Source organism: Scatophagus argus, chromosome 3 (assembly GCF_020382885.2).
Source record: "Scatophagus argus isolate fScaArg1 chromosome 3, fScaArg1.pri, whole genome shotgun sequence".
NCBI classification, from domain to species: Eukaryota; Metazoa; Chordata; class Actinopteri; family Scatophagidae; genus Scatophagus; species Scatophagus argus.
The window spans coordinates 17,464,053-17,491,895 of NC_058495.1; the positions used below are offsets into that span (position 1 = coordinate 17,464,053).

Genomic DNA, 27,843 nt, shown 5'->3' on the forward strand with positions numbered 1-27,843 from the left:
GTGATGTACTGATGGCTCTTTGCTTTCATTAAATCAGGGAAATACACCTACATCATCTGCATATATTACATCTATAATACAGCTGTCCCATACAGCAGTGTTTCAGCTATATTAAGGCCCCATCTGAGATTTGTGCTGGTAATGGAACTGCCATCAATTTGAGAACATGAGTTTCAACCTGACCGTAAGCATGTCAGTTAAGTTTATTTCAAAAACTGTTGTGCTGGCAATAAAAAAAATCACAAATAAAGTCGACATAACACATTTATCATCAAGCAAATATTTCAAATGGAAAGCCATACAAGTGTTACATAGATCAATATCTTCATACCACAAGTATATTAGTTTATACAAAAACTGTTGGTTAAAAAAAGGGAGAGTTTTATTTTCAGAGGAAATGAGTAAGACACATATGTTTCATAATTACGTTTGATAAAGCAGTACAAAAGGCAACGTATTTAGGACACAAAATGGCACTGTGGTGTTAATCTTGCTTTTACGAATCTTCACAGAGCTTCATAAGGTTTTTATTAAATTCCCTGGGATCAGTACAAGGTGTGCTTATAAAAGTCTGCACATTTATTTTCACCCTAATTATTCAGCCACATTCCTTAATGTTTAGTAACAGGTCAGCACAGATTCAAAGAGCATCACGAGTCCTTGCTCCTCTGAGCTACGAAACTAGCACACTATGCAAAGTCATGTCAGGTGTGGGTATCAAAATATATCACTGTTTAACTTCAAAATGCAGTACATTTGCAGACATTTTCTGTCCTGTTGTTTTAACGGTGAGATTAAAAAGTCCTATTTGCAGAGTGGCAATAGATTACAGCTACAGCTATCATAAAAGGATGTCTAAAGGTTTCATCTTCAACGCTGACACCAACAGACGACTCTCGTCTTTTCTTGGGTTGTCTTCACATCTGTAGAGGGAAAATCAAATCTTTAAACTTTTTCTTTCCTCAGTGACACAATTTTTTAAATTCTGTTTCAAAATTATACTCACCGTGGACCGTGTGTCACAGGTCAAACCTCAGTGGATTTTCCAACACTGGTGTTCTGAACCTGAGAGGTACATAAAACATGATTTAATATTTATCACAATGGAGACATGCACAACAAACAACCAAACAGTTCAATATATGGAGGGAAGAGACTGTTTGTTGTGTGAGTGATGAATGAATCTGCAAGAAATTTACTTTTAGGTTGCATTCGTTACTTTTCTAATGCATTTCTAATGTTTTAACCACATGAACAATAACTTGGGTTAATAATAATACTGGTTATGAGCTTTGTGCAGCATTTTGCCACAGGACAGATCTTTGACCTGGAATTGTGGTTTGGGCTTGGGTGCAACTGGTGGTTGGGTTTTTACTGGGGATCCTGCCAGAGCATTTGGTTTGTGGAAGACCGTAGAGAATGCAGCTCCATGAGCAGCCGCTGCCTCCTTAACGGTGATTGTGGAGGCACAGATTGAAGATGTGTCCTCCGTCTCTCCTCCAATAGCAGAGTGGAAGCTGTGACTGGAGCTGCTGAAGCCACTTACGCTCTCTCCTGACGACTCAGAGCTGTCCACTGGAACAAAGAGAAGACTTGATCATATGCACAATGGATGATGGATGGATGATCCAACTGATCAATCAAACAAACCCTGTGACTAAGTGGTAGAAGAAATTTCTTAAATGTTCAAACAGTATATTAGCAACCAACATCTCCACATACATGTACATGGACTCCTTTAAAAAATAATTAATCCAGAGCTCTGATTTCTAAATTATGATCTTTAGTCTTTTACAAAATCATAAATGTGTAATTCAGCAGAGTCAGGGAAGAGTTTCAGAGGTCGTAAATCAAACACTGACTATGTGCAATACATTGAAATCAACATTCTGGTCATAAACTCACACAACAGGTTATGACTCCCACTCTCATGGTCCAGGTCGTCCTCCTCCAGAGCTCCAGGAGCTGACACGTATCCAAGGCCTCCCGAAACCACCGTCCTCTTTGACCCACACAGGTATCCCACAGGGGACAGGGACCCCCTTCCAGAGGAAGAAGAGGAAGATGAACTGCTCCTTGAACTGACAGATTTTGGCCGCCCCCCATTAAGGCCATCCTGCAAACCACGTGATCCCATCATTGAGAGCATCTTGTTTTCTGCAGAGACCAGGTGAGAGTAAATTCGATGAGAAAGCATGTGATAATCCAAAGATTAAGTGAACATTATCATATCAATATTAAAATTTTGAACATGCTAAAATGAAAGCACCAGTGAATAAACCTTACCTCTTCCTATCAGTACACAGTTGACGGCTCTGTCACTGATAGCTGCATCACTGGGCTGGATGTCCATGAAAGGTTTGTTTCCAATACCCATGAACACTCTCTCCTGCATACGGACCTCTAAAAACACATGTGAAATCATTGGCTTAAAAATATATCGAATTTAAGAAATGACATTGAAGAACATGTGTGAAAAAGTTTCGCTCTCTACTCTGTGATCACATCTGCTTAAAATCAGCCATACTGTTGTTTGAGGATACAACATGTAAACAGTCTGTAATCAAAGCTTTGTATGTTTATGTGTGTATTCGTTGGTACCTCTGTTGTGTACTGCCTGCTCCCACAGGATCCGCTCCAGGTCCTTGGTCCAGCCATCCTTCACCTCGCGACTAACTGCCTGAAGTGTGTACGTGTCCTGAGTTTTCCTCTTCCTGAACCAGATCTCAAAACACAAGCCACTGTCACCGCTGTTTTGGGTCAGGCCAATGTCTGACGTCTAAATTTAAACAAAGACAAACAGAAGATGGCAGTTTGAAATATTACAAGCAGCTTAACAAATTAATGAAATAACAAATGAAGTAATAAGACTCCAATCATAACTGTGCTAGCTGTAGTAATGGTAAGCTTGCAATTCAAAATTTATCCATGTTGTTGATGGGTTTTATGTTCAGATACTATAATATTTTTGTTTTCCTCAAAGTAAGTATTGTTACTGTATTAATACCTAATGTGTGTGTCAAAGATTAGACATTAATATTGTAAAAAATTATTGTCAAAAGTAGTCCTCCTCTAAGTGATTAGGCAAGTTTAAGTTGTGGCAAATAATGGAAAAGTTTTTGATGAGTAAATGTATTGAAAGGCAAAAGTGTTGAAGCATGCGCAATACCTTGAATGACTGTTTGTAGATGTAGGTGTCGTTACCTACATCTGTCTTCCTGGTCTTGCTAAAGAGTATGAGTTCTTGAAAGAGGAAAATGTGACGGAAACACTTTTTCTTCCTGAATGTTACTAAGAACTCATCCTGGCGTATCAGCTGGCCCTGCTCCTTCAGATTAACCTGCAGTACATGAAAGGAGAAGTCACTGGCTGGTAAGTCATAGAAGTGCACAGTAGTCACCAATAATACACCAAAGACACTAAAAAAAAGCAAAAAACAAAAACATGATTGAGTACACAGATTTTTCTTGGAAAAACAGTTCAGAAAATTCCTTTGAATTTCCTCCTTCGCTGCTTGATTGATAATAGTACTGATCATCATCCCACACACAACGTCCCCCCTTTACGTTCCATGGAAAAAAGGATAAGACTCTTATTCATTCTCTGTACTCTTTTCACCCTCAACCCACCCCATCCAAGATTAATCATGATTAACCAACCTCCTTTTCACCCTTGCTACACTAAGAAAGGATGCCAAAGTCTTGCCTGTGCCTGTTTCCCTACTCTGTTACCCCAGCTGCAGGTGACATTCCAGTCGTATTGCGCAGTGCTAGATGAGAGGCACTTACTATAAATAGTGGTTTATGTACTAAATAAATTGAAAAAACATGAAATCCTCCTTGCTAATAATCTTGCAGTTTATAAAATGACAAGTGTGTTAAAAGAAAATTGTGCTGATGTCTCACGTCACAGTGGTGGATGGCGTCCATGGCCAGCAGGTTGTTGCCGTGGCGGAGCTGGAAATGGATGACCTCCAAGGCAGTCTTGACCTCAACCATCTCTCTGGCTTGTCCCGGACCACATTCCCTCAACATGTCCTGCAGCAGTAGGCTGTACTTACTGATGCGTTGCACAGGCTTCAGCAGATACGACCACAGGTCCATCTTATCTCCCAGCTTCAGCTGCTTTTGCTGGAGTGCAAGGAAATGAAACAGAGCAGTCAGCGAGGTACGGCAGCGCTGGAAATGTAGTTCTAAAGCTACCAGGATGAAGTTAAAGCTAGGACTACAATGGTGTTTCGAGATGTCCAACATTTATTTAGAATGAAATATAATTTGATAGTGGATTGACTAAACCTTATTATTAGCCACACTGACAGCGAGACTTTAGGGACAGCAATGTATGTCTGTCAATTAGTCACACAACACTTTGGACCATTTTTTTTTTTAATTGCCATGTTGTCAACCTTTATTTCCATTAAATTTGGTGCATGTTTCCCGCAGGACAAATTGCAATAATGATTGCCGACCTCTACATCATCAGGTCAAAATTTTAATTTGTCCAATACTTTTGTTCATGATGAAATATCTGCCAAACTAACAACTTTTAGCTTTAGCTGTTCTTTCTCTTAAGCACTAATTAGCAAATGTTAACATATTAACACATGAAACTAAGATAGGAACCATGGTAAACATTACTTGTAGAACATCATCATCATTGTCACTGTGAGCATGTTAGCATGTCGAGGTTCAAAACATCACTCTTCCTAAATAAAGCCCATATTGCAGTTTCTTGCTAACAACTACTTAGAACGAACGGAGTACGGTAGGTTCTAAGGACAATTTAAAGTTTGAATTTATATGGGTTGACATAACGTTTATTTATTATTTAGTTATTAACTTTATTTATCCCAAAGACATGACACCACATAGCTGTAATGTAGCTAATATTTTTTGGCGTCACATAATATTATGCTCTCCAATCTTTAGTTGGAAGTGAAGCACCCTTTGTTGTGTTTTATAGGGATGAGGATGTTGCCCTCACCCTTAATTGCGTGGACTCGGACTTGCATGACCCAAGAAGACTTTGTAGTTGGGTTTTACCTGTAAGTTCTTGGTGATACTGATTCAAGTGACTCGCATGACTCAGGTAACTCGGATCAGAATGTTGAGCGATCCAGAGGGACTCAAGTCAGAACCCGAATTTGCCATGACTATACTAGTGGTAGCTTTATACTCCGATCCTGTTAAAATACACCATCTTCCTTTTCTTGTTTAACACAATTCATGGTGTGGTATTGGGAAGAGAGAGAATGAAGAGCAAATGGAAGCCAGCAGTGGTTCTCACCTTGAAGAAAGCCTGTCCATGATTGATGAGAAGAGTATCAGACTGTGGTTTGTTCTTGCTGTAAAGGGCATACAAAGCAAAGCTCTCTCTCTAAAATAAAAGAAATAAATGAAGACCACATGTCAAAACCATTATCACCACAATTAAAAAATGCATGAGTCAGACTACACTGCACATTGCAGTGTGCCATGACAGGTCCCAGCTGTTTGAGCTTCCTATTTCTGACTAAATCTAAAATAAGACGGCCATTCCTTGGAAACTGACAGTGCACTACAGTGACAATGCACATCTGGAAAGGCCCTTTTTTGCAGTCGATTAGACTGAATTATTGCGGTTTTGGATATAAACAAGAAACCATGGACCACTGCCTGACGTCACACAGACTCATATCTGCCAAAAGGTGGTTGTGTCATGGAAACAACAAACACTCAGGTTTAATAAAGTGCATCACATTTGCAGAGCAAACTGATTTATATTCACAACTTTTGTTTACTACCAGTAATACACTTGGCACCTACATGTCTTAGGAAACAGCGTCCCACTCTGAAGGGTTCATTCATGCAGCTCTCCAACTCATTCAGGAAATGATGTTGGTGGAAGTCGTGGAGTTTTTCCAAGTTACCGAAGATGCTCCCCCTCTGGCCTCTGAGGTCTTGAGGGACATCGGCCCTCTCGAGCTCGGGGAAGTAGTGCTCGCGAACGTAACCCAGAGCCTTCACGTATTCCCTCTCTGTGGACAGTAGCTCCTCCATGATCCTTTGCAGTTTCCTGTTCCACAAATAGGAAATGAGAAACTGACATTATTAAAGCTCATAACTAAATCAAGGTGAGCTGGGGGCGCGGTTGGGGGGGTGGGGTGTCACACTCAGTCATTATTTATGAGTATGACAGTATTGTTTAACTGGTGAACAACTGTGCCATTCATGAATATATGTCCTTTGCAGTGTCCTGGGCAGCATCTCACTTAACTTTATATTACTGCTGAGGGGTGTTACTTACAAAACATTGCTGCCGTTGTTTTCTGTTGGTGTGAGTAATGTCTCTGGGCTCACTGGATCTCGAGGACTCTGGGTGGAGGCTGTGCATCCTTCTCCCTCTTCTTCATTACCGTCACTTCTTGACTCACAGCTCAGGTTTCCTGACCGTACACTCTCGTTATGGGAAATGGGCAGATTTTGGACGTGATGCAGATTTTGTTCCAGTGGCTGTGTCCTGCTCTGACAGTGTTTGTTTCGTATATTCAAAGGTAAAAAGGGTGAGATGCTCGTCAAATGGGAACTCACACATGAGCCCTCGCTTAAGGAGCGACCCAAAGGTTTGTGCAATGGAAAATCATCATTGACCCTTTCATCTGAGTTTGCGCCCCTCAGATCTGCCTCACTGTGGTGCTCTCTTGGCCTCCATTTGCTTTCTGGATGACAGTCGCCATTTTGTGGCAAAGCTGAAGTTATTTTCTCATTTTTAACTGGTGCTTCAGGTAATGTCTGTGTTTGAGATTCTCCTTTCTTGTCCCCTTTCAGGTCAGGATCTAAATGGTGGGTGAAGAACAGGGCAGTGGTATTTTCACTTAGCTGCTGGGTCATGGAGCATTCACCTTCCCCCTCTTCACCCCTTTTCTCCTTCTTCACCATTCCTCCATCTTCCCCTTGAGGATTTGCAGCTGTGGCCTGTTGGATCTGGTTCTTATCTACTCCTTTTTTCTTCTTCTGCATCTCCACAAGAAGCTGCTTGACTTTTTGGCACTGGACCAAAGTTGCATTCCAAACTCTCATCACCCCTGAGGCCCCTGATCCGACAGCACAGGCCTTAGTTTTCAGAGCCTGGAAGTTTAGGGTGGAGAATTCGCCACCTAGTCTTTCTTCATACATTTGGAGTGTGCTCAGGGTCGAAGCTGAGTAACACCCCTGCTCTACCTTCACCAAAAACTGACTGCATTCTTTGGCCAGGGCAGATGCCTGGAGGAACAGAAAGAAAAGTGAATTTAAAAAAAAAACAAAACAGTTTAGATTTAAAGGTTAACACACATCAATGAGAAATATCTAAAGAAAAATGTCAGATGGGTGAAGAAAAACTTCAAGAAATAACAAAACACAAACCTGCTCACAGAAGCGGTGCACATGCACCAGCGTGTCCAGTTCTTTGAACCTCTGTTCTGCCCGCAACATAAAATCATCCACATTGGATTTGAAAGTGCTGACCAGAGCCCGAAAAATATCTGTTGCAGGACTGGAATCACACGTGCCAACAATTCCCTCTGCCTCCGCCACAAGGGTCAGGGCGTACTGCTGTTTCTCCTGAGATAAATGATAAGCTGTCAAGTGGACTTCCCGTCCTGTAAGCACGTCCCTTATCTACTATTTACCGTTAACAGTGCAATCATTTAAATATTTTCAGCTTTGAGAAAATAAAGGTTGGTATGTGAAGCGAAACACAGACAGCCAAATTTGGGTAAATTTTCTCATTCTCAACCCCATTTTGTTATGTTGCTGCAATACCTTAGACTCAGTGAGAAACAGATCAAAGTACTGCGAGGCCTTTTCAGTGCACTCCAGGGTATCATCTGTTGTGTAAGAGTCCTTCAGCCTCTGCTCTCCTTCTCCATTGAACCACTTCTGAGCCTGCAAGACGCAACATAGAATTATACAGTCACATTAATGGAAATCAACCAAGTCCATCTTTCATCTCCTTGTCTACAACACCATTTTTATGAATATATCAGCACACGATGCAGATGTGAACTGATTGAAAAAGCTGCTAGTACCGTGCTTATTTTGGCCTCCATCTCTCTGAGCCTGAAGAGGAACTCCAGGTGCTGCAGTGACTCATTTGATCTCATCACCAGAGTGTGGAGCTTCTCCTCCACCTGGTTATACAGACCTGTTACTGACTCCAGAGCATCTCTGCAAGGATGGTGAAACAAACATGAACAAACTCTAAGACAAATCTTACCCAGTTTTGTAAGGTATTTGTCAACAAGTATAAATGCCCTGTTGTTTGACTATTATTATTAGAATAATCTCAGAAAATTAAATTAATTTATCATTTAAGTTTTTGTAAGCAATACGTTAATTATGGCTGTGACATGGAGTGCATCATAAGTCTACACATACCCTTCAAATGCTTGTTGTTTTGATAAAATACTGCTTCCCTACTGCACTTAATTACAGTAAAATATCTTAGAAATGTGTGTATATTATAATCATATGTAAATGTCTGTAAATATTTAGACATGCATACATACATACATATATAACTCATTCAATATTATTTTTTTCTTAACAAAACCATATGGTCACTGAATGTATCAGTTGCTGTTGACTTTGGATTGAAATATTAATTTAAGATTAAAATTATCTAGCAGCTGTGCATCTGTTGAACCTGTAACTGCTTTAACTATGACTTATGGTAAAACACGGCTGTGAAACAGATCCATCTGTTTTATTCATGACACACCCTGTCAACTCTAGTTATGTTTCCATGTTCACGACATGTTCTGCGTTTCCTGTTTTATTTTGTTGCTCACCTCATCTTCATTCCAGACCCTCTCGCTTCCTGCCTTTGTGTGCCTTTCCCACCAGTTCTGATTGTCTGCTCCACCCTAATTGGTTCCACCTGTGCCTCTAGTGTATTTAATGCGTGCTTTGTTTCTTCTCCGTAACAGTTTGTCTTAGTACCCTTGGGTCTAGCGTTTCAGCCATGTTTCTTGTGTTGATTGCTTTCCTGGATTTTTGGATTTCTGTTTGTGCCTTTTGGATTTGCTTGCCACCTGTGTACCAAATCTTTTTTGTAGCATTAAAAACAGTGAAGCTTTCCTCTAGTCCTGCTCTCTGACTCACACATTTGAGTCCTGTTCACTGTGGTTTACCAACCTCAACCATATAGAAATGAAAGAGTTGAGTATTGTCTACTCAAGTGAAAGGAGCAATACCACAGTGTAAAAACACAAATGATGGTCTGGCATTGCACAAAGTACTTTTAGAAAACGTGGCAGTGACAATATTATATTATTGTATATTATTATTATTTTTTAACGCTGAAGCAGTCAAGAGTGAGCAGCATTTTATTGTTGTAGCTGTTTGAGGTGGAGCTTTGTTTTTGCTTGTTTATGAGGCGTCCACATTTTTATAAAGTGATCATATATTTTGTATGTAGAATCTTAAAGCCCTGTGTACACCCATAGTCCTGTGGTGCAGGTGTTGTATGATTCCTAATTAGATCTGTTCAGGACAGTGCAGGCTTGTGCAGCGCAAAGTGTAGATGCAACACATGAGATTGAAACACTGAATGATGTTGCCGTGGTGTATGTCTCATGGCAAATTGTGTGGTTTAGGACAAGAAGGTGAACACGCTTAAATATGTGATACCTGTAGTCCTCAGACTGTGGAAATCTAAAGTCCTCTCTCTTCATTCTGGCCAGTACGGCCCCACCTTCTCTTTGCAGAGTAACCAGTCGAGCATCTTCTAGCACATCTTTCATAGAGGCTCTCTGTTCCTCAATACATTGCTGCACTTCCTGCAGCAGCCAAACATAATAGTAATTAAAAATAAGCAAAGTGTGTGACCTGTGACAAAGCACTATGAACATGCATGTTCTACCTGGGCAGTGTCTATCTTTTTGTTATCATCCACTTTCTTGATTGCCTTCTGCAACAAGCTGTCTGCCCCTTGCAGGTCAGTCATGAAAGAAGCCAGTCTCTGAAATGAAGTAAATTTAAGATTCAGTGGAAGTGAACACAATATGATGCATCATAATGAATCCAAGAGTGCTGATTTGATTTGAACAGGTGCTCCATATAGCTGCCTACATAGAGCAAAACAGGCAGCAGCATCCTGTAGATAACCTCAGGTGTGCTTATTAGCTGGGCCTCACAAACATGGAGCCTGTCCTCAGTGTACTGCTAGCTATTGAAGGGAAAGACCGCAGAGATACTGCATGATGGGGTCTTGGACCTGACTGCTGCTAAGACACTTCACATTATTAGAACAAGCCTCATAACTACTGCATGAAGCCCTTCCTCAGGACTTCCCAGGTTCTACATCAGTTTCCTCCTCACACCCTTTTTGCTGGATTTTCTCCCCTTAAAATGAACGTTCATGTACTAGTTATTTTCATTCCAGGTTGTATATTTGAATGGTGGATCAGTTAACTAAATAAGAAACTTTACTTCTGAGTTTGTTTTGATTTCAGGGAAATAAAATGTAATTGATGAAAATTCACCAACAAAACACAAAGATGATTGGAAAAAAGTCAGAAAACATGTCATTTATGTATGATAGCTTTATCTTATATTGTAGTGTGAAAATTGTTTTGTATTGTTTTGTTTTTAGAATTATACTGAATTTAACTGGTAAATTCTCTAGATAAAGAATGCCCAGTCTATTATGGAAAAATTAGAGTGGACATTGACTTTAATGCAGGTGTTAATTGCAGTCTTAAAATGCATGTCATCATTTCCCCATTAAATTATGCTGTAATATATTTTTATAGATTTTTATGCCTTAAAGACACTCACTCAGCGTCTGATAGTGGACCTCAGACAGTGAGGGTTGTGCTGATCAGTGTTGCAAGACCAGTGCAAAATATCTCCAATACACCCTATAATGAGTAATCTAGTTCATCTTTCAGACAGGACTTTCCATTTGACCCACCAAACCAAATGTTGCTGCAAATAATTATAGACTTGATGAGTGTTTGATGTGAAAAAAGATTTATCAACAGTGGGTGGACTTTGGTTTAACAACCATCTCCTCTGAATTCATGGGAAACCCCGCAGTAATTTTGTAATATGATGTGATAGCACAGCTGAAGCGGTTCTGTAAACACAGACTGAATAATCACAACCTGATGGAACTGCAGCCAGTCGCTGTGGCTGTAAATGAAGGTCCCTCCCAGATCAGAGGTCAGCTGGGAAGCCTCGACTGTCTTGTTTAGGGCTTTCATGGAAGTCACCACGTCCATCTTATAGACAAAGACAAAGACAAGGTCAGGCATGGAGTAAAAGCTTATCTCTCCTGTCGAATCCGTCTGAAAGGAAAGTGATCAAAGGAAGAAGTTGTTTTCATTTCTGACCTGTAGTCCTGGCTGTTTTTCAGGCTTAGGACAAGTGTCTTTATCCACCAGCATCACAATACTGTGGACAGCGTGGAGAGCTTGCTCCTGCAGTCAGTAAGTTAGAGACAATAAATCAAGCCAGACTGCCTTGTATTTCAGTTCAACAGAAGTTGCCCTCTTGCTCTGAGATAAATGATGAAGTGTACTCTATGACTACCCTTTCCTCTCAATTGGCAAGACACCTTAAGTGTCTCATAAAATTAACACTGCGTTCCCTACATACACTGTATACACTGTATGTCAGCTTGTGCACCTACAGCTGACGAATAGCTGGCATGCAACTGTAAGTAATGTGCTGAAACATAACTTACAGTATATACATTGCAAATATGTATAGCTAAGATTGCAGAGGAAATTTCATGATATTCCCTCAGTTATGGTCTTGACCAGTCTTGAAATAAAAACCAGAGTCCTATTTGTCTGAGACAAGGCAAAGTAAAAATATAGTAGATTCAGAGCTGAGACTAAGACCTTTAAAAAGTGGCCCTGAGATCACTATCGAGACCGATCTCAAGTATTACCACCTTAAGCACAATACGCCTACAGTGTGTACTGGAGTGTGTCAGGTCTCTGCATTTCATTACTACTGACAAATCAGAAAATTGCAGAAACTTGAAGTGGACTTGTCTCATAACATTTTTAGACACACCATGACTACTTTTGGCATCGTGAATCAAGGATGTGTGTGTGTTTAGTATTGTTGATTCTGGCGTGTGAATGCTGGTTTGTTGGTTTAACCTGGGCCATCAGCAGAGCTTTGTAGAGGTGAAACAAAGGAGGCTTCTTCCTGGCATTGATGACCAAAGTCATTCCCAGCTCTCGAATTTCTTTCCTGTCAAAAAGCGTTGAATTGTGTTAGGGCCCATCCGAGCGTGTTCACTCTCACAGTGGTCTTTATCTGATAAATGAATCTTTCAAAGGCTTTTAGGCTTATTTATTTATTCCGCTTCTCAAATCCACATCTATCGTTACGTCTCTTTCTGTCATCCACACACTCACACATCCTGTTCCACACTTTGCTTCACACACTCCTCTTAATGGTCTCTTCTTGGGTTACTGTTGTGTGAGCCTACATCAGACATGGCTGCTAATTCTAGCAAGCCTCTGCATACCAGACAGTTGGCAGTCAGCCTGGCTAGAGACTGTTGTGGTATGGCTCTTTACTGGGGACGGAGGAAGGCCAAGCAATCTGGTAGAATCGGTTTTTTGAACTTCAAGGGGGTTTAATGGAGTCATTAAACTCAGTGTAAACAAATAACACTGTTAAAGTGTTTGCTAGCAGATCTCCAAGGGGTGTGTATAGACACATTGGGCTGAGGGTCAGAACAGGTCAGTGTTACTGCCTTTTGATCTTAAAATACTACCTATTAGATGGAATTATTCAGATCGAAATGTTGTGATTGGGCATAGTATAAATTTTTATTTTAATTTACTAGTTGTGAACCAGAGAAAGGGACAATCTGTATGGGATCATTTCGCCTGGATGTAAAAGCATACATCAAACATCATCGTGCCTGGCCTGGACACAGGAAACATTTCAAACAGACATCTGCCTCCCTCTTGTGGTCAGACATCTTATTACATACCTACACACAGAGGAGGTGCACAATAAGCTAAAAGGAACAACAGCTTCCATCTGCTGGCCAACTAAAGAGAGGTCAAACTTTCCTCCACATATGACTCAGACTACTGAAGGCCTCTCTTTTTTGATGCTGAGATACCTTGTAGGTATTGTTTCCAGTACCTTGGTATGGAGTGTAAGTAGAGCAGCAGATCACAGAGACTCTGGGCTGACACGAGAGGGGATGCCCACTCTTTTCTGTCAACATGGACCTCCACCACAGCCCTGCCTGTCCTGTCCCTGCTGCCTGAGTGAGAGAGACAAAGTTAGTGATGTATAATTGTTTTTGTCAAAGGTGCAAAGTTAATCACGCCACTCTGACACCTGGACAATAACACTGGAAGTTTAGCAGTTTGGCATAGCTTTGTTTACAGTATTGTGAGGATTGCCAGTCATCTGATCATGAGGAGCTTTTGACTTTCATCCAAGACACGTAATTTGCTCAATTAGATTTTAACATCTGGTCTTTCACACTTTGATATGACATGAGTGCTGCTGAGGTCACATATGAGTAAAATGAAAACTGCCACAACAGTACAATATAACAGGATTTTGAGAAATTTACATTTTATATATCAAGTACCTGGCAAACAAATAATGCCCAGTTCAAGCAGGTCACTGATGCTTCTGAAACTTGATTTTTCAGTTTGTGGACACTGCTGAGTGTCAGGATTTGCAGAAGAAAGCTTTTCCGTCTTTGAGTTATGGAGTTTGGAGACCGGTCCATCTGTGGCGTGGGGAGTTTCACTCCTACTCGACTGTGGGTCTGCATGGCAGCAAATATAAACATAGATGTTTTGAAAAAAGGAGAGTAAACCAAATAAATCAAAAGATGACTGGATCATTGCAAGAAAAAGTTAGTGTGTGTGTGTGGGATTCTTCTAAGACAGCGCTGACATTTACTGTAAACCACCAGCTTTCACCAGATTTATCCTCTGTCAAGCAACCTTTGCCCTTTTATACTTGCATTATTCAGTTCTTCATCCAGAACTCTCAATAGTCTTCTATCAACATGGATGCAGCTGCACAGCTGTGTCCAGTCAGCCTTTAAACACTGGACATGGTCTCTGTAACAAAACACTGCGGTGGCCTGGCTTACTAAGCCTGGCTTTGATTTCAGACATCTTAATTGGCCTTTCCTTAGATCCAACAAAGCCTTGCCTGTGCTCTCTCTCTTTGCTACTTTAATAGTCCATGACAAGCATGTCTCTACTCAAGATTTCACCGTGCCCCTCTGACGACATGAGGGAGCACACGGCAGCGGCTGCAGGGAACACAGAAACCTCCTTCTTGCGTGTTATGCTGTCTCTCTACATTAGAGAAATTCTGTGCTCTTTGTTTTTATCCAGGGGGTTCAAGCCCTCCCTTTGACCGGGGTGCAGCATGCTATTTCCGCTCACTCCCAGTGTAATGGGAATAACATCAATATAGCCGTGCTGCCGAAAAACCCAGACAGCAGTGGGAAGATCATACTCAAGCCTGATCTTTGACCACTGAGCCTTCTTTCTAAGAGCACTAATGATCTGTGACCCTCAGTGGAGCGCATTCCCTCAGCATGCAAGGTCAAAGTCGAGTTTCAATCAGTCTGCTTTGCGTGAATGTTCAGTGTCCTTTTGAGCATTGAACAACAGATCATAATAAATGGCCTTGTGTGCAGAAATAACAATGTACAAACCTTGTGTGTGGGTGGGTGTAAAGGAGAAGTGAAAGAAAGACTGTGTCAAAACAAGCAGTTTAAATACTAAACCTTAACTTGCTTGATATGCTTACCTTTTTTAGGGGACTTTCGTCTTTCCAGCTTCTGCGTCACTTGACCCACCCTGGCCGGACTCTGATCCAACACCTCACTTTTCTTACACTGAATAACATTGGTGACTGTTTCAGGGCAGATATCACTGTGGCTCCTGTTGTTAAGTTTATAAAGAAGTGGACTCCCTTTAGGAGCCTCTGACACGGTGGACAGAGACCTAACCTTAATTTTGTGTTTTTCTGGAGGCTTCACAGCCTCCATTTTCTGATGTAGTTTAATGTCACCATCAAAGTTATCCAACAGCAATTTTGATCCTGGAGATACACAAGCATTAGGTCCTGATTGGTGGGAAAAAAGTTTCATCTGAACTCTGTGACTATGGCTCAAACCAGGGGTTGATTTCAAGACCATGGGTGGGTCTTTCATAAGGTTCTCTGATTCAAAACCTGCAGGATTGTTTTTGAGGTGAGATGCAAAGATTTCTGTTGTTAGTTGACAGCACTGTCTGTATTGGCAGAGCTCATTACCTATCAAGGGTTTATTACAGTGGTTACAAAAGTTTCCAAGTTCATCTCCTTGAGCTTCAAATGTACCCTTGGATCTTAACTCTCCCTCCTCACAAAGGCCAACCTCCTCCAAGGCAGCCAAGAGGTCTACACTCCCCCTCTCAAAAGTGACTGGGTTTCTCAGTGCTGCCACGTATGAGTCTCTGTACCTACACTTCAAGTCTTGATCAGTGGGCTCATGCCCCAACATAAAAGGGTCCTCTGCATATTGAGGAGTGCGTCCACATGGAAAATTATTCCCAAGCGGCACAGGTGGAGGTGGTCTGACAGGTTTGAACAAAACTGAACCGGGTGGTTCTGGATGGCTGCCTTTCTGTTTATCCACAAACTCCTTCCCTTTGGCAATATCTACCAGGTCAACATAATCACCCTCAATCTCTCGAGATGCCTCTCGACTGTCCCAGGTATTAGGAGAAACCCATCCCACAGGTTTGACTAAAGGCTTTGGACATGATTTGGGAGTTCGTGTTTCATGTTCCATTTTGACAAGTCTGGAAGAACAGTCTGCAGGTCTCAAAGATGCCGATAGCCTGTCTTTTGCAGGAAGGAAAATGGCTTCCACAGGGAGCGTGGAGGAGTTATAAAGGGAGGGTACTGAAATCTGTTTTGGTTCAGGAGGAGCTTCCCGATAGGTAGGCATGATTTTGGGCTTGTCTAAAAACTCTGGGATGGCAATTTGAGACCAGGGCAACTTGATTACTCCTTGATCTGTGCAAAGCAAGCAATGTGACAGAGCAGTTCCATGGCGTCCCTCATTGATGTCCTGCAGCCATTCTTCAGTGAAGATGCAGGGATAGGAAGTCTCAGGGACTGGGGTCTCCTCCACTTCTCGACAGCCCTCCTCCAGAAGACTTTTCAGGACAATGCGGGCTGCTTGGTCTCCAAAAGGTTCCACCTGTAGATAGAAGTCTCCGGGACGCAGCAGCAAAGGGTTCACAGGTGCTAACTGGATGACGGTTTTGTCATGGAGACAAAGAGGCCAGCCCTCACAGCGGAAAACCACATCAGAGTATCCAGCCTAGAAAAGAAAGTAGCTTTGTTTCAGTTTAATTCTGTCTAAATTTTACCTCACATTATCTATGGCACACAATGACAACTGCTCACCAAACTCTAAATAAAAGGACGAAGGACAGAGTCAGTTTCCCGAAAATGTGAGAACAATGTCAATGGGACATTCCAAGTCTCAACAATGTTACAAATACATCAAAAATGATATGAAAAAAATGATATTAATATATTTTGTCACTTGTACTATTATTATTTGTCTTCTATTTGAGGGATAACCACGGCCCCATAATTTGTGGATTTACATTGCAAAAAGGAAGTGTAACGTTCCCATTGAGTCACTGTGCTTCTCTGTGGCATTCAGCTTGAGCTTGATTGAATGAAAATGTAAGTAAAGGTCTGTCTGTGCATATCGAATTAACGCCATCTTTAAATTCTGTGCCATAAATAATGAGTTTATTGTGTTAAGTGATTCTCAAAGCTGGATGTCACTGCTGCTTAGAGCCTTTGAGAGCTCCATCAAAGAGTAAAGCCTAAGTCAGTAACACAATACAATAAATCTCGACATACAGTAAAGTTAACTGAACTGCTGTTTGCACTACCACAACTTATGTTGAAGTGAAAAGCTGTGTGCACATGCGACATATTATCAGAGAGCGAAGGAGAAAGTGTGTGAAGTATATGCAATGTATTGATACTCACACATGCTGCCTGTTGGACACTCTCCAGTAGGTGTTTGGAGGGAATGAGGAAGTCCAGCAGGCACTGCAATGCATCACCGTGATAACGTTCCTCAATGGTGCGAAACAGCTGGCTGAGGACGATGGGTGCTGTAGCCTCGAAAGGCGGGAAGAGGGCTGAGAGGGCGCTCTGTATGGACGAGTCCAGGGATTCTGGGTTCTGGAAGACAAGAAGAGACAGAGGTCAGTGGTGTAAGGCTTGTGTAATAGCGTTACCCTGAGTGTATTCTGTAAGACATCTCAAAAATACTAACAACAACAAAATATCAAAAAAGATGATGAACTACAGATGATGGTTTACCTAACTGCAAGCTGCCCCTGTCTAAGAAAGAAATCAATTTTGTTTTTAAGCCTTGTTTGTGATTCTTGTGTCAAGTAGCATTCTTTGAGACGTTATTTTATCAAATGCTCCTTTGTTTAAATCACAGGAACTCAACTAAACCCTAAAACCTGTATGGCAGAGATCAATTTAAAAAACACAGCAAATGGTTGCAGCAGCAATCATGTCAGAAGGCTTAACTGAACATCAGTGACAGTACATAAGAAAGGAGTTGTGTTGCCTGAAGTTAGACAGAATTGTCAACTTGTTACACAAACTCAGTAAACTGTGGAGTGGGTGGATGTGAATGTCTGGACCCAGGCGAGGACTGCTGTGATTTGCACATTCTTTGGAAATAAGAACTGTATTGACCTTTGATCCAAGGCATATGAACATTCAAGTGATTACTTTAGTCAGAATAAATCTTTCACCGGTCTCATATAATTAAGCAGCTGTCTTTGAACTGAAATTTCTGGTAATGCAGTTATTTAATTGTGTTGAATCTTTGAATATTTATTGAATGGCCTTGACTGGCCTCTGTAATTTCTAGCAACATTCATTTTGATTTGACAGGAAATATGAATGTTATTATGAAAAGGTTAACCAAACTGTCAGCATTACTGTGAATGGAAAGACTGAGCTATAGTAGAAGGAATGGGGGAAAAAATTAATTAAGGCTGCCACCATCAGGGCTTCTGGTGATAGCAAGCAGCATACAAACGCAAACGCTAATGCATTTTCTGTTGTACCTGACTGCAGGACGATGGGACATCATTCAAGCCTTGCTGTGGCATACTGTGAACTGATTGGCTCCTCTGATAGGCCTTCATAGAGACCACCAGTTAATCTATTTAGAACAAATACAGCCCAATAACAATCGATGATCAATCAATCTGAGCACCTTTCAGGCTAATGCCAGTTTTGGATAACAGACAATGTGCTCGTGTTTCAACAATAGTCAACCCTGGCTTTTACATTGACCTGAACTGTGCAGGTTTGGGTCATATGTATTGTAACACTAATTTATTTAAAGAAAGTCCACATGGGTAAGATAAGTTGAGAACAAAGCTCCCCAAATGCATAATAACAGCCTGCCTTTTACCCCCCACTGTGCTTGTTTGAAGTGCCTCAAAGATCATTTTTTAGAGTCTGGAACAAAAAGAAAAAGTCAATTATTACTAGATCTACCTGCACCATGAAAGATAATATCATTTCTAACAAATAAAACCTGCAAGCAAAAGATCAAATTCACCAAACCCTAAACATAGCAAGCAATCTTAGCGTTGGGCTTTGAGGTAAATTAAAAACTGTCATGTTTAGGGGATCAAGAGGGGGATTGTGGGGGAGCCTAATGAAAACTTCTAACTTTATCTGGAGATGATTAAGTCTATCCTGCGTGAGTATGTGCAACTTGTTTCATGTCTGGCCAGGATGTGCTCCGTTTAAACTGGTGGATTTGTAGCTGGCAGGCATCTGATCTTATTCAAAGTGACAAGATGAAGCAAAGCAGACAAAGAAATGAACAATCCCATCAAACGTACACACGCAGCCATGTAAAATGACACCTTTCTGTGTGAGGAGGCACACCTGATGTTAATGTTCACTACATGTGCAGATGTCAACACTGAAGCTACTAGCACAAGCTGTGCCATGTGTCAGGTCCAGTTAAACACAAGGGAACGTTTCAGATGAAAAAAGACCGTCCTCAAGGCATTTTTGGTGAACTTCATGAAGTTGAGGTGGTGATGTTTTGAGATGTGAGGACTGTCAACGTAGATTAAAAAATCAGCCAAACATTTTAATGCACTGAAAATCCTGTACTTTTGATCTGACTGCAATATAAGAGTTACAGTAAAATGATGCTTGGTGTTTGCTTTTTGTTTGTTTGTTTGGGAAATCATATAAATTAAATAATCACGACATTATGTATGAATGTTTGTGCACAATTTAAAAAAGCATCTGAGTATAATGGGGGTGTAAGGTACAGTTATTGATTATGCTCATTGCTTTATACTGCACATACAGCCGATGTTACCGCTGCACAGTCTATCTATGTACATAGTTTACTGGCAGCTAGTTAGAGGTTTTTATATTTTTATACTTTACTACTTACTTATTTACATCTTTTTTGCTTTTTACTATATTATTTTTATTTCTATTTATCAGTGTTGGGCCGCAAAGGAAGAATTTTATTGTACAGGGAAACGTGTTACTGTGCATATGACAATAGACACTTTGACTTTGACTTTGACTTTGAAAAATGTACAGTTTTGTTCTGTCATTCACAATGACAAGAAAAGGAATAATATTCATGTTGAGCTGACAGTTTAAAAACAAGTACTCATTTTGGATCTGGAGAGGTCTTCACCGCCACCCACAGCAGGTGTTGTATTCATGCAATCAGTTCACTGTACCCTGCTGTGTTAAACTCCCAGCCTCACACAAAAGAGTCTGTTTTTAGCCCCCTCCTCATTTACTCTGACCAGAGACCAGGTCCAGGGTAAACATAAGTGCAGCAGCTTCAAAGACCTCATACTGCTCAGCATAGGACTGTGCTGACCATTTGGTTAATGGATGCTTATGTGAGCACCTTGGACAAACATGAAACTTTGGGAATAAAGTTCATAAAGTTGTTTCATCATTCACTGAATACTTCAGTAAATCATTCAAATTTGTTCATCTCAGCTGAGTCTTTTACAGTCAGCTAAAACTCTGGTACTGTGTGCCATGATACAAGTCTGAAATATCTTAAATAAGCCTTCAAGTTAATCAACTCAGTGTGGGATGTTGGATGTAAATCAGTATCAATATTTGAGCACTTATGCTGAGTCTTTGTATCTCTTGTAGACATTGGATGTCCTCATTGGAAAAGAATGCCTCCTTCTTCTGATTGTGCACATCTGTCACAATAGATCAGGAAATTGAGACCAGAATACCTTCAAGGGTTGACTCTTGAGTGGTAATGCATCACAGCTGTTTTAGACTGACTGCAGCCATTCACCTCTGGGTTCTACTGTATTTCTCAAAGATAAACCTGAGGTCACATATAATACAACACAGCTGTGTGAAGTTACTCTACAGGGCTGAGACATTCAATTTACCTATATGTAAGTTTTGTTCAAAAGATTGTAGTTTGATTAAGACTTTCAGGCTTCATTGATCATCCCACTCTTTCTGAAGCCTGACTTTAAATAAATCCTTCACTGCAATTCAAACAGAGATTACATTTAATCGTGCTATTATTTCAAAATCTTTTGAGATTAAAATCTCTCTTTGTTAATATTCTGTCTAAGATGACAAAAGCTTATGCCCGGATAAACTTCTTAAAAAAAAAAGAAGGTTAAAAGCATGAGACATTTCCCCCTGACTGGAACTCCTCTCTGTGGGTGGTTTGGCTTGTGATATTCAGACCCACTTGAGACTTTACTAAGCATAGCTCAGTTGGACCTGGTTCAGACAGGCCAGTCAGCCAAATGAACTGAGGATAGGGAGGGTGGCTGCTGGTGTTTTGAGCTCTGTGTTTCATTACACCTGACAAAGTGCCAGACAACATGCCAAACAGGCCTGAACTGTGAGAGGCTTTGAATGAATTCTTCTGAGAGAAAGTGTCCTGATATATCCACTGTAGATTGCTTTTGTGTTCAAAAACAGTCATTTTAATCACAATCGTGGTCACTATCATAAGTCTAAAACAGTGGCAACAGTTCTTTTGGTTTATGGCTATAGATTAACTTGTTATGTTGGTTAACACTTGTACAATTCAGTCAGCAAATAATGCTGGGTCTGAAAAAGTGCTGGATTCACACAGTACACAGTTTGCATGTGACAGCCCAAATATGAAAATCAGCATCTGCAACCGGAACATTAAAAACACAAATGGAAAACTTGCTAACTTCATCCTCTCCCAGCTCACAGTAGTAACAGAGGGCTGATTTTGATACTGAGTAGAGTTGAAAAGGTTGCAACAAACATGAAAAAGCATTATCAACACTCTATAAATGCCAGGAAAACATCTGAGGGTTTGAGTGTGAATTTTTGACTGTCTTTTTCCTTTAACTAAAGTCAAAGTTTTAGCATCTCTTTAGTGAACGCTGGCTCAAGATATGGTGGAAATAGTAAACAGGTTACAGGTGCAAGAGACCTAAGATATTTATGATAATCAGAATATTAATATCATAGTTGTTGAGTTTCAGAAAATATGAAAGTTTCAAGTTGTCTGTGAAAACAGTTTCATAACCCCTGTGAATTAAAATTAATTGCCAGCAGGCGCTTAGTAATGCGCCATGTCATACCTTCTTAGTTGAAGCATGTTTCTAGATGTCATCTGTTCACATGAGCCAGCGTCATGTGGCTAAATGTTCCTCTGAGTTGTCAGTGAATGCCAGGAGACTGCAACATTTCAAATTTCCCATCAAATCTTCAGTCTCTCTGCGGTGCAGAGAGACTGAAGGTTTCTTTTGTATTTCTTTTGTATTTTTAACAGCTCCTCCTATTACAAAACCTCAAGGTTAACAGCATTTTGTTCAGCATCTAGACACTTCAGTACATCATTTCAGCACAATCTTTTTCTGTATATCAGTGTACAGAATCTCGCTCTCCTTTCCTGATGTTGACAGATGCAGTCTTGCTGACACAGAGCTGCTACTTTATTTTATTTTTCCAAGATGTTCAGCTCCCACTGTCAGCCAGAGAGGAGGATTCGATCAAGCTGAGAACCTGATCTGGGCCTGCAGAAGCCGTGTGTTTTTGATGGATGTCCAGTTGATGACCACATTCCTCTGCCGCCTCCTCTACTCATTCAGCACAAGGGGATTCCCTCACTGCCCACTTCTGGCCAGTGCAGCCTGTGATTTAGAAAGAGCTCCAGTCTCCAACAGAGGTCATTGTTTGACCTGAATTGGCATGCTAGTGTGGACAACAACAGGCATTTGTTGTAAAGCCTCACTCTTTCTTTGTCTTGTTCACCATTCAGGCCCCCTGGGAGTTTATGCAGTGTTGAGCATTAAGCAGATAATTACAGGTTTCTACATTTTGCCTTGGGCTTTGGCCAAAGAAAGTCAGGAGCCTGATTTGAGCCACAGTATAAACTACCTGTCGAGGTGTGTAATGCACAATGTGTATCTGTGTCACCAGCTACAAAGGCTCAAACGATCAGAGCAGGTAAGCTGGCCAGAATGTGATTGTAAAGGAGATTAACTTCAAGCAGCAAATGGACACAGCTCCTGATGAGACACGCTGAAAGGATTTGTTGACATCTTCTTGACATTCTTGTAATAATAATGGACTGTCCTCCACCTCCAGGCTAAAACCAAAACATAAGCAGAAGTGACAGTTAAGGTGAAGACCTGCCGGTAAATTGTGAAGACTGTCTGAAGTCTGCATGTATGGACAGGCAAATACGTCCAAGAGTCTCAGATGACACACCATCAAGTCAGCCAACAACATCCAATCACAATGTCGACACAGAGGTTGATACAACAAATGCCATAAACTGATTTCATCTTTCTCTTTCGTTCATTGTGGTTTTAAAAAGTCACAATGAATATATTCACAGCACATATACACTATTACTGGTTTCAGACAAAAAACAACAACGGGAAGATGTTGAGTCTTGGAGTGAACACAGTCATAATCAACATCACAGTCTTAGTCATATTAAAAGCAAACACATCATAATCAAAAGCATCTCCACTATCTCTCAGTTATTCCCTTCCTCTCTCCACTATTTTCAGCTCAAACATTTTTTATCTCCTCTTTGGCAGTGAGACAGTGCTGTCTTTGTGTATGATCCACTCTTGTTTAACACAGGAGAGGGCCTCTCCATTCAGTTAAGCCATCTTTAAATCCTTTTAACCAATAAAAAGGCTCCTGTGAGACAAAAACTCCTACATCTTTCCTTAGAGTCACTGCTGTCAGGGGTAAACATGGTGTGTGAAGCAAACGTTTAATCTGGCAGGGTTCCTTTTACTGATTCATTCATTTTGCAGTTTATAACAACTAAAGATATGTTTGTAAAGCGGGGAGGCCTTATAAAGAGTGTGTCAGGCTTCTGGTTTGACCTTTTGTTTTCATTCATATTGCACAAGATCCAAGTTTCTGTGGTACTGCATGAGGGTGAGCACAGATTTGATTTCACAAGCGACCCATTAATCTACCCTGAAGTAATGAACAGTGAAAACCAGCCATGAATCTCTTTGGAAATCAAAAACTCTGACTCACAGCTGAACACTTCATGTTATGAAATGTGACATTTCAAAATACAGCACCGTGAAACAATGCTTCCATTCACAATCCCAAAGCAGGATACTACTGTTTTGGATGTACTCAACAAAAGAACTGATTATTTCGTTTCCGGTCATGCCAGGCCAGTATATTTCTTACCTAATACCACAGGATCAGACAGTTGCCCAGTGCCTAATGATGTAATCGGAAAGGAAGTCTGCGGAGGTTTGCATTGGGCACAGAAGTGTCTTTAAAACACAGAATATCACAAACCTGTAAGGCTTCCTCAAAAAATAATAAAAGGCCTCAATATCAACGACAATAACCGACGTGAAGAATTCAGTGATCTAAAAAGCTCACGTTGACATTTTTTTTCGGCTGGAATTTCTCCATGACTGACTCACAATGAACCGCTCCCATTAACATGACAAATAAGAAACCTCCTGGATCTCAGCTCCCTCAAAGCATGGATTCTGGCAAACTTTCACGAGTAAAATTGATTTGTTTTCAGAGGCTGCAGTGTACCATAATGCCTTCCATGTTAGAATGGCCAAGAAAATGGAAAAGATTAATGACACAATTTAAGGAAGTCTTTCGAAATACATGTGAAATCCATTTGATGTGAGTGTGTTTATAATGAGTGTACTAAACACTGACATCTGCTGCTGGTCATTCCTGAGCTTCGCAAAGTTCTCTTTACGTCCAAATTGTAAGCATGACCAGAGCTGGAGCTTCGTCTTCATGGCGCCCACATTTGGAAAAATGCAGGACATAGAAAAATGATGGAAAGTTACTAGTGAGTTTTTCAGCCTATTGTCAGACCAAGCTCAGAAAAATAACAAGTCAAGGCTTTATCCTTTGAGATGCTGCCTCATGCTGTGCCCGACAGGTTTGATTGGTTTTGAATCCAACCATGTGAAAACATTCATTTGAGTCCTTCTGACAAGATGCTAAGACATCACAATCACTGAATTGATTGTAACACAACTGTCAAACACACAGTCTGTGAGGGAAATGACAACCCTGCAGTAACTGTATTTCTAGAAACAGTGCATGCTGAAAACTGACTCAAAGACAGCCTATAGCTACACAGACGTACCCCCACCACCAAACACTTGGCAATGGCTTTGTTTTGAAAATACACTGCACAGCGTCTGTTGAGTTTGACCCAGTTTTGTGATACCGAGATAATAAACACACTGAAAATATGACTCGCAGCTCCATGACAGCTCTGAGGGCCTTGACTCGCTGACTGAAGCTAAATAGAAATAATTCAGCTTGTTCACTCCACACGACAGATGTCTGCAATTATCTACATTTTCTCTTCAAATCACATCAGTTTATTGCCTAGCTGTTCCCTGTTTGAAACCGTAGAAATTTGGCAAAATCACAGCAAGTGAAGCGGTGGGCAGGAAGTATTATTTGTCTGCCTATGGGAGCACAGGTGATGGTTCCCTCCCATGCCTGTAACAGGCATATAGCTGTGACCCTTTAAAGCCTGGCCAATCTGAATGCTGTCAGCCAATCAAAGTCAGGATGCTCACACGCACACAGTGTTTGTGTGTGATTGAGAGATTAGGGTATTTGCATGCATACTGAATACACTGTGACTTAAGAGCATATCTGAGCGGCCTGAAAGGCTGACAGATGAAATGGAGCTGGTGTGTGATCTTCTGTGAGAGTCCGTGACTGTTGCTGTCAGTTTTTAAGAGACTAATCAAGATTTTTATGTGACTGTGACTACAATCACTACATTTATGGGAAAGATGGTCGAAGCCAAGAAGAATTAACACAAGACTGTGCAGTTCCCCTCAACTCTCGCCGAGCGTTTTAGCTCATTGTTTTGGTTTTACAGTCCATAACTTTACCGTTTTTGTTCAGTCTCATCACATCATTTCCAGATGTAACTAAGGGGAAGTTTTTTAGCAAAAAAGAAAATTGGCAAATAGCTAATGGACATTTAGCAGCTGAAGAGCTTGATATTTTCACCAGTATTTGGTGGAGAGCAAAGCAGAACAAAAAAGGAGAATGACTGTCAGATTTACATTCATTAGGTGGACACAAACAAGACACAAAATGAATGCCGATGATGTGTCTGCCATGCTGCTGTGTCTGTGTACTGCTCCAAAAGTAGCCCCCCAAAACACATTAATAATGCCTGAAGAGGATCAGTGTACTTGCTATAAATTAATCAAAACAAAATCTAGTAAACATGTTTTGCTTTGTTGAAGCTAAATCTGCCACCAATCACTTAAAAAAATAAACTAACAAAAAAATAAACTTTGCTAATGGCAATTGACCTTTTTTTTTTTACCATTATGGGTGAATCAGAAAAACGTGCTACGCTCAAACTAAACATGTTTTGACAAGACGAGAGCGCATCCAACACCCAGGAGAGACTCTCACACACGCTTCGATGATTTGCATTAACTTTGAATAGAATCTGAATACTGCAACAGACTAAAACTACAAATAAAGTCTGCACTGCCCAAGACCACCATACTTACTGTACAATGAATGAACAAAACACATGCTGCCGTAAGGTCTTAAGAAGAAAGGGTTTGACCTTTGTGGTGAATGAATGACTCCTGGTTATCCTCGTCACACAGTAACTCGAGGCAAATACGATGCACACCAGCAAGCCTCTGGGTTTTTCTATTATTGCTGAGTGTGTAGACTAGATAGACACTCTGGGTCATGTCCAGTGCACTAATCTGATAACTTAGACTCTGCAGACTCATGACTGTAAGTTGGAAGGTGGTCACAGAAAACAACGTCAGTAGCGCAGTAAGTGAAGCAAACTGTTGCGGCTGTAAAGGTTGGTCAAAACAGTGCTGCAGCAGATGTGGGAGGACAAAGTACAGTGGTTGCCGTGATTAGCAGCCATATCTGGTCTCCCTTAAATGTCCTGACTTCCTGTTCTCCGTAAATTTATCTGGCACTCTTGGACAGATGTTACTGCTCCAACTGCTTTTCATAAAAAGAAGAAGGGTGAATAAACAGAAACCTGAATACTGTGGAAACTTAATATATTTCACTTTACCAAAAATGATTCAGGCCAAAGTACAACCCAAATATTCATCATTACAGCATGATCTTTAAGCCACCGTACCCTTTATCTCGATTTATTTGACAATTTCCCTTGCAGCAACAGCCAGTAAACAAAAGTTCAAAGAAGCCACATCCTCCCACAAACCCATCGTCAGAGTCTATCATGTTCCCATCTTGTGGCTCCCTCACTGTCATTAATTAGTTTCTCTTAAGAGCAGGATTAGTTGTAAAAACCCCCGCGGTTTGAACTTTTTAAAGTGCCAACCTGGAGAATTCCCTCATGTGCGCAAACAAAGTAGTCAAACATTTTCTGCATCAAAACACTCCACTCACTGAAGTATGTGTGCATCAATTAAGTCTTCTTTAAGTCCTCGTCAAAGGACTTAAAGATAGAAAACAAAAGACAGTGTGCATCTCTCTCTTTGTCGGTGTGCACACTCTCAAAAAGCTTGAGATGCTGTGGGCTGTTGATGTGAAACAGTCCCACCGACTGTGCTCAGGATAACAAAAAGCTTTAAAGAGTCCAGTGACATCAGCTTTGTGGAGCCTTTGTGTGTCACAAAGACAAAGTTTCATAAAAAGAGAACAAAGAAAGAAAATAAACTAAAACAAACAAACAAAAAAAAAAAACATTAAAATGTATAAATTAGGCTTCCAGCAGATCAGGCAGTCACACAGGACTGGCAAAGCCACAGAGAGAAACTAAGTCACTTGTCCAAACCAAAAAACTCACGATCACAGTCACTGGGTCAGTGGAGCACTAAACTCCTAAACTCCTAAACCAGAACATAATAACACACAATAGGACACGGGAGTAAAACTTAAACGTTACCATCTTTGCAGGAGTTTCTCCTCTAAAAGACAGAAAGGTTTCTCATTTTTGGTCCTGATAATCCCCTCCACGCAGCCTCCCCGAGCTCTCTGCTGAGGGACTTGCCATGTTTAGTGCATCAACAACAGAAGTCGACTGAAGTACATCCACATGACAGCGAGTTCTCTTGATCGAAAAGTAACCGAAGTCCCTTCCCATTCTTCATAGGCTTTCCACAGGCCTGTTAGTGCAGCACAGAAAGCAACAAATTGTCAAGCTGCCTGTTGATCCTCGAGCTCCTCTTTCATTTCTCCTTCACATCTCTGGCAACTCTGAGTGTTTGGGGTGAGAAAGAGAGAG

The 27,843-nt window shown here is 40.9% G+C and overlaps 1 protein-coding gene across 4 annotated transcripts; it reads right to left on the reverse strand.

Moving 5' to 3' along the window:
- Positions 1-185: 185 nt before the first annotated feature.
- Positions 186-27,843, reverse strand: LOC124056657. 4 transcript variants are annotated; one of them, XM_046384318.1, is made up of 24 exons: positions 27,505-27,843; positions 17,043-17,240; positions 14,790-16,353; positions 13,603-13,785; positions 13,143-13,266; positions 12,137-12,230; positions 11,357-11,443; positions 11,129-11,245; positions 9,883-9,981; positions 9,651-9,799; positions 8,048-8,186; positions 7,782-7,904; positions 7,383-7,580; positions 6,286-7,241; positions 5,805-6,054; positions 5,287-5,376; positions 3,906-4,130; positions 3,170-3,340; positions 2,602-2,779; positions 2,287-2,403; positions 1,906-2,157; positions 1,547-1,575; positions 1,014-1,065; positions 186-923 (listed from the first exon to the last, which is right to left on the reverse strand). In XM_046384318.1, the coding sequence occupies exons 1-23, from the start codon at positions 27,505-27,507 to the stop codon at positions 1,027-1,029; spliced, it is 5,385 nt and encodes a 1,794-aa protein (XP_046240274.1). In that variant the 5' UTR covers positions 27,508-27,843; the 3' UTR covers positions 186-923; positions 1,014-1,026. The 4 variants fall into 4 exon arrangements, with proteins under 4 accessions (XP_046240274.1, XP_046240272.1, XP_046240271.1 ...); XM_046384316.1 differs by having other exon boundaries at positions 1,007-1,065; XM_046384315.1 differs by having other exon boundaries at positions 1,328-1,575; positions 27,505-27,842.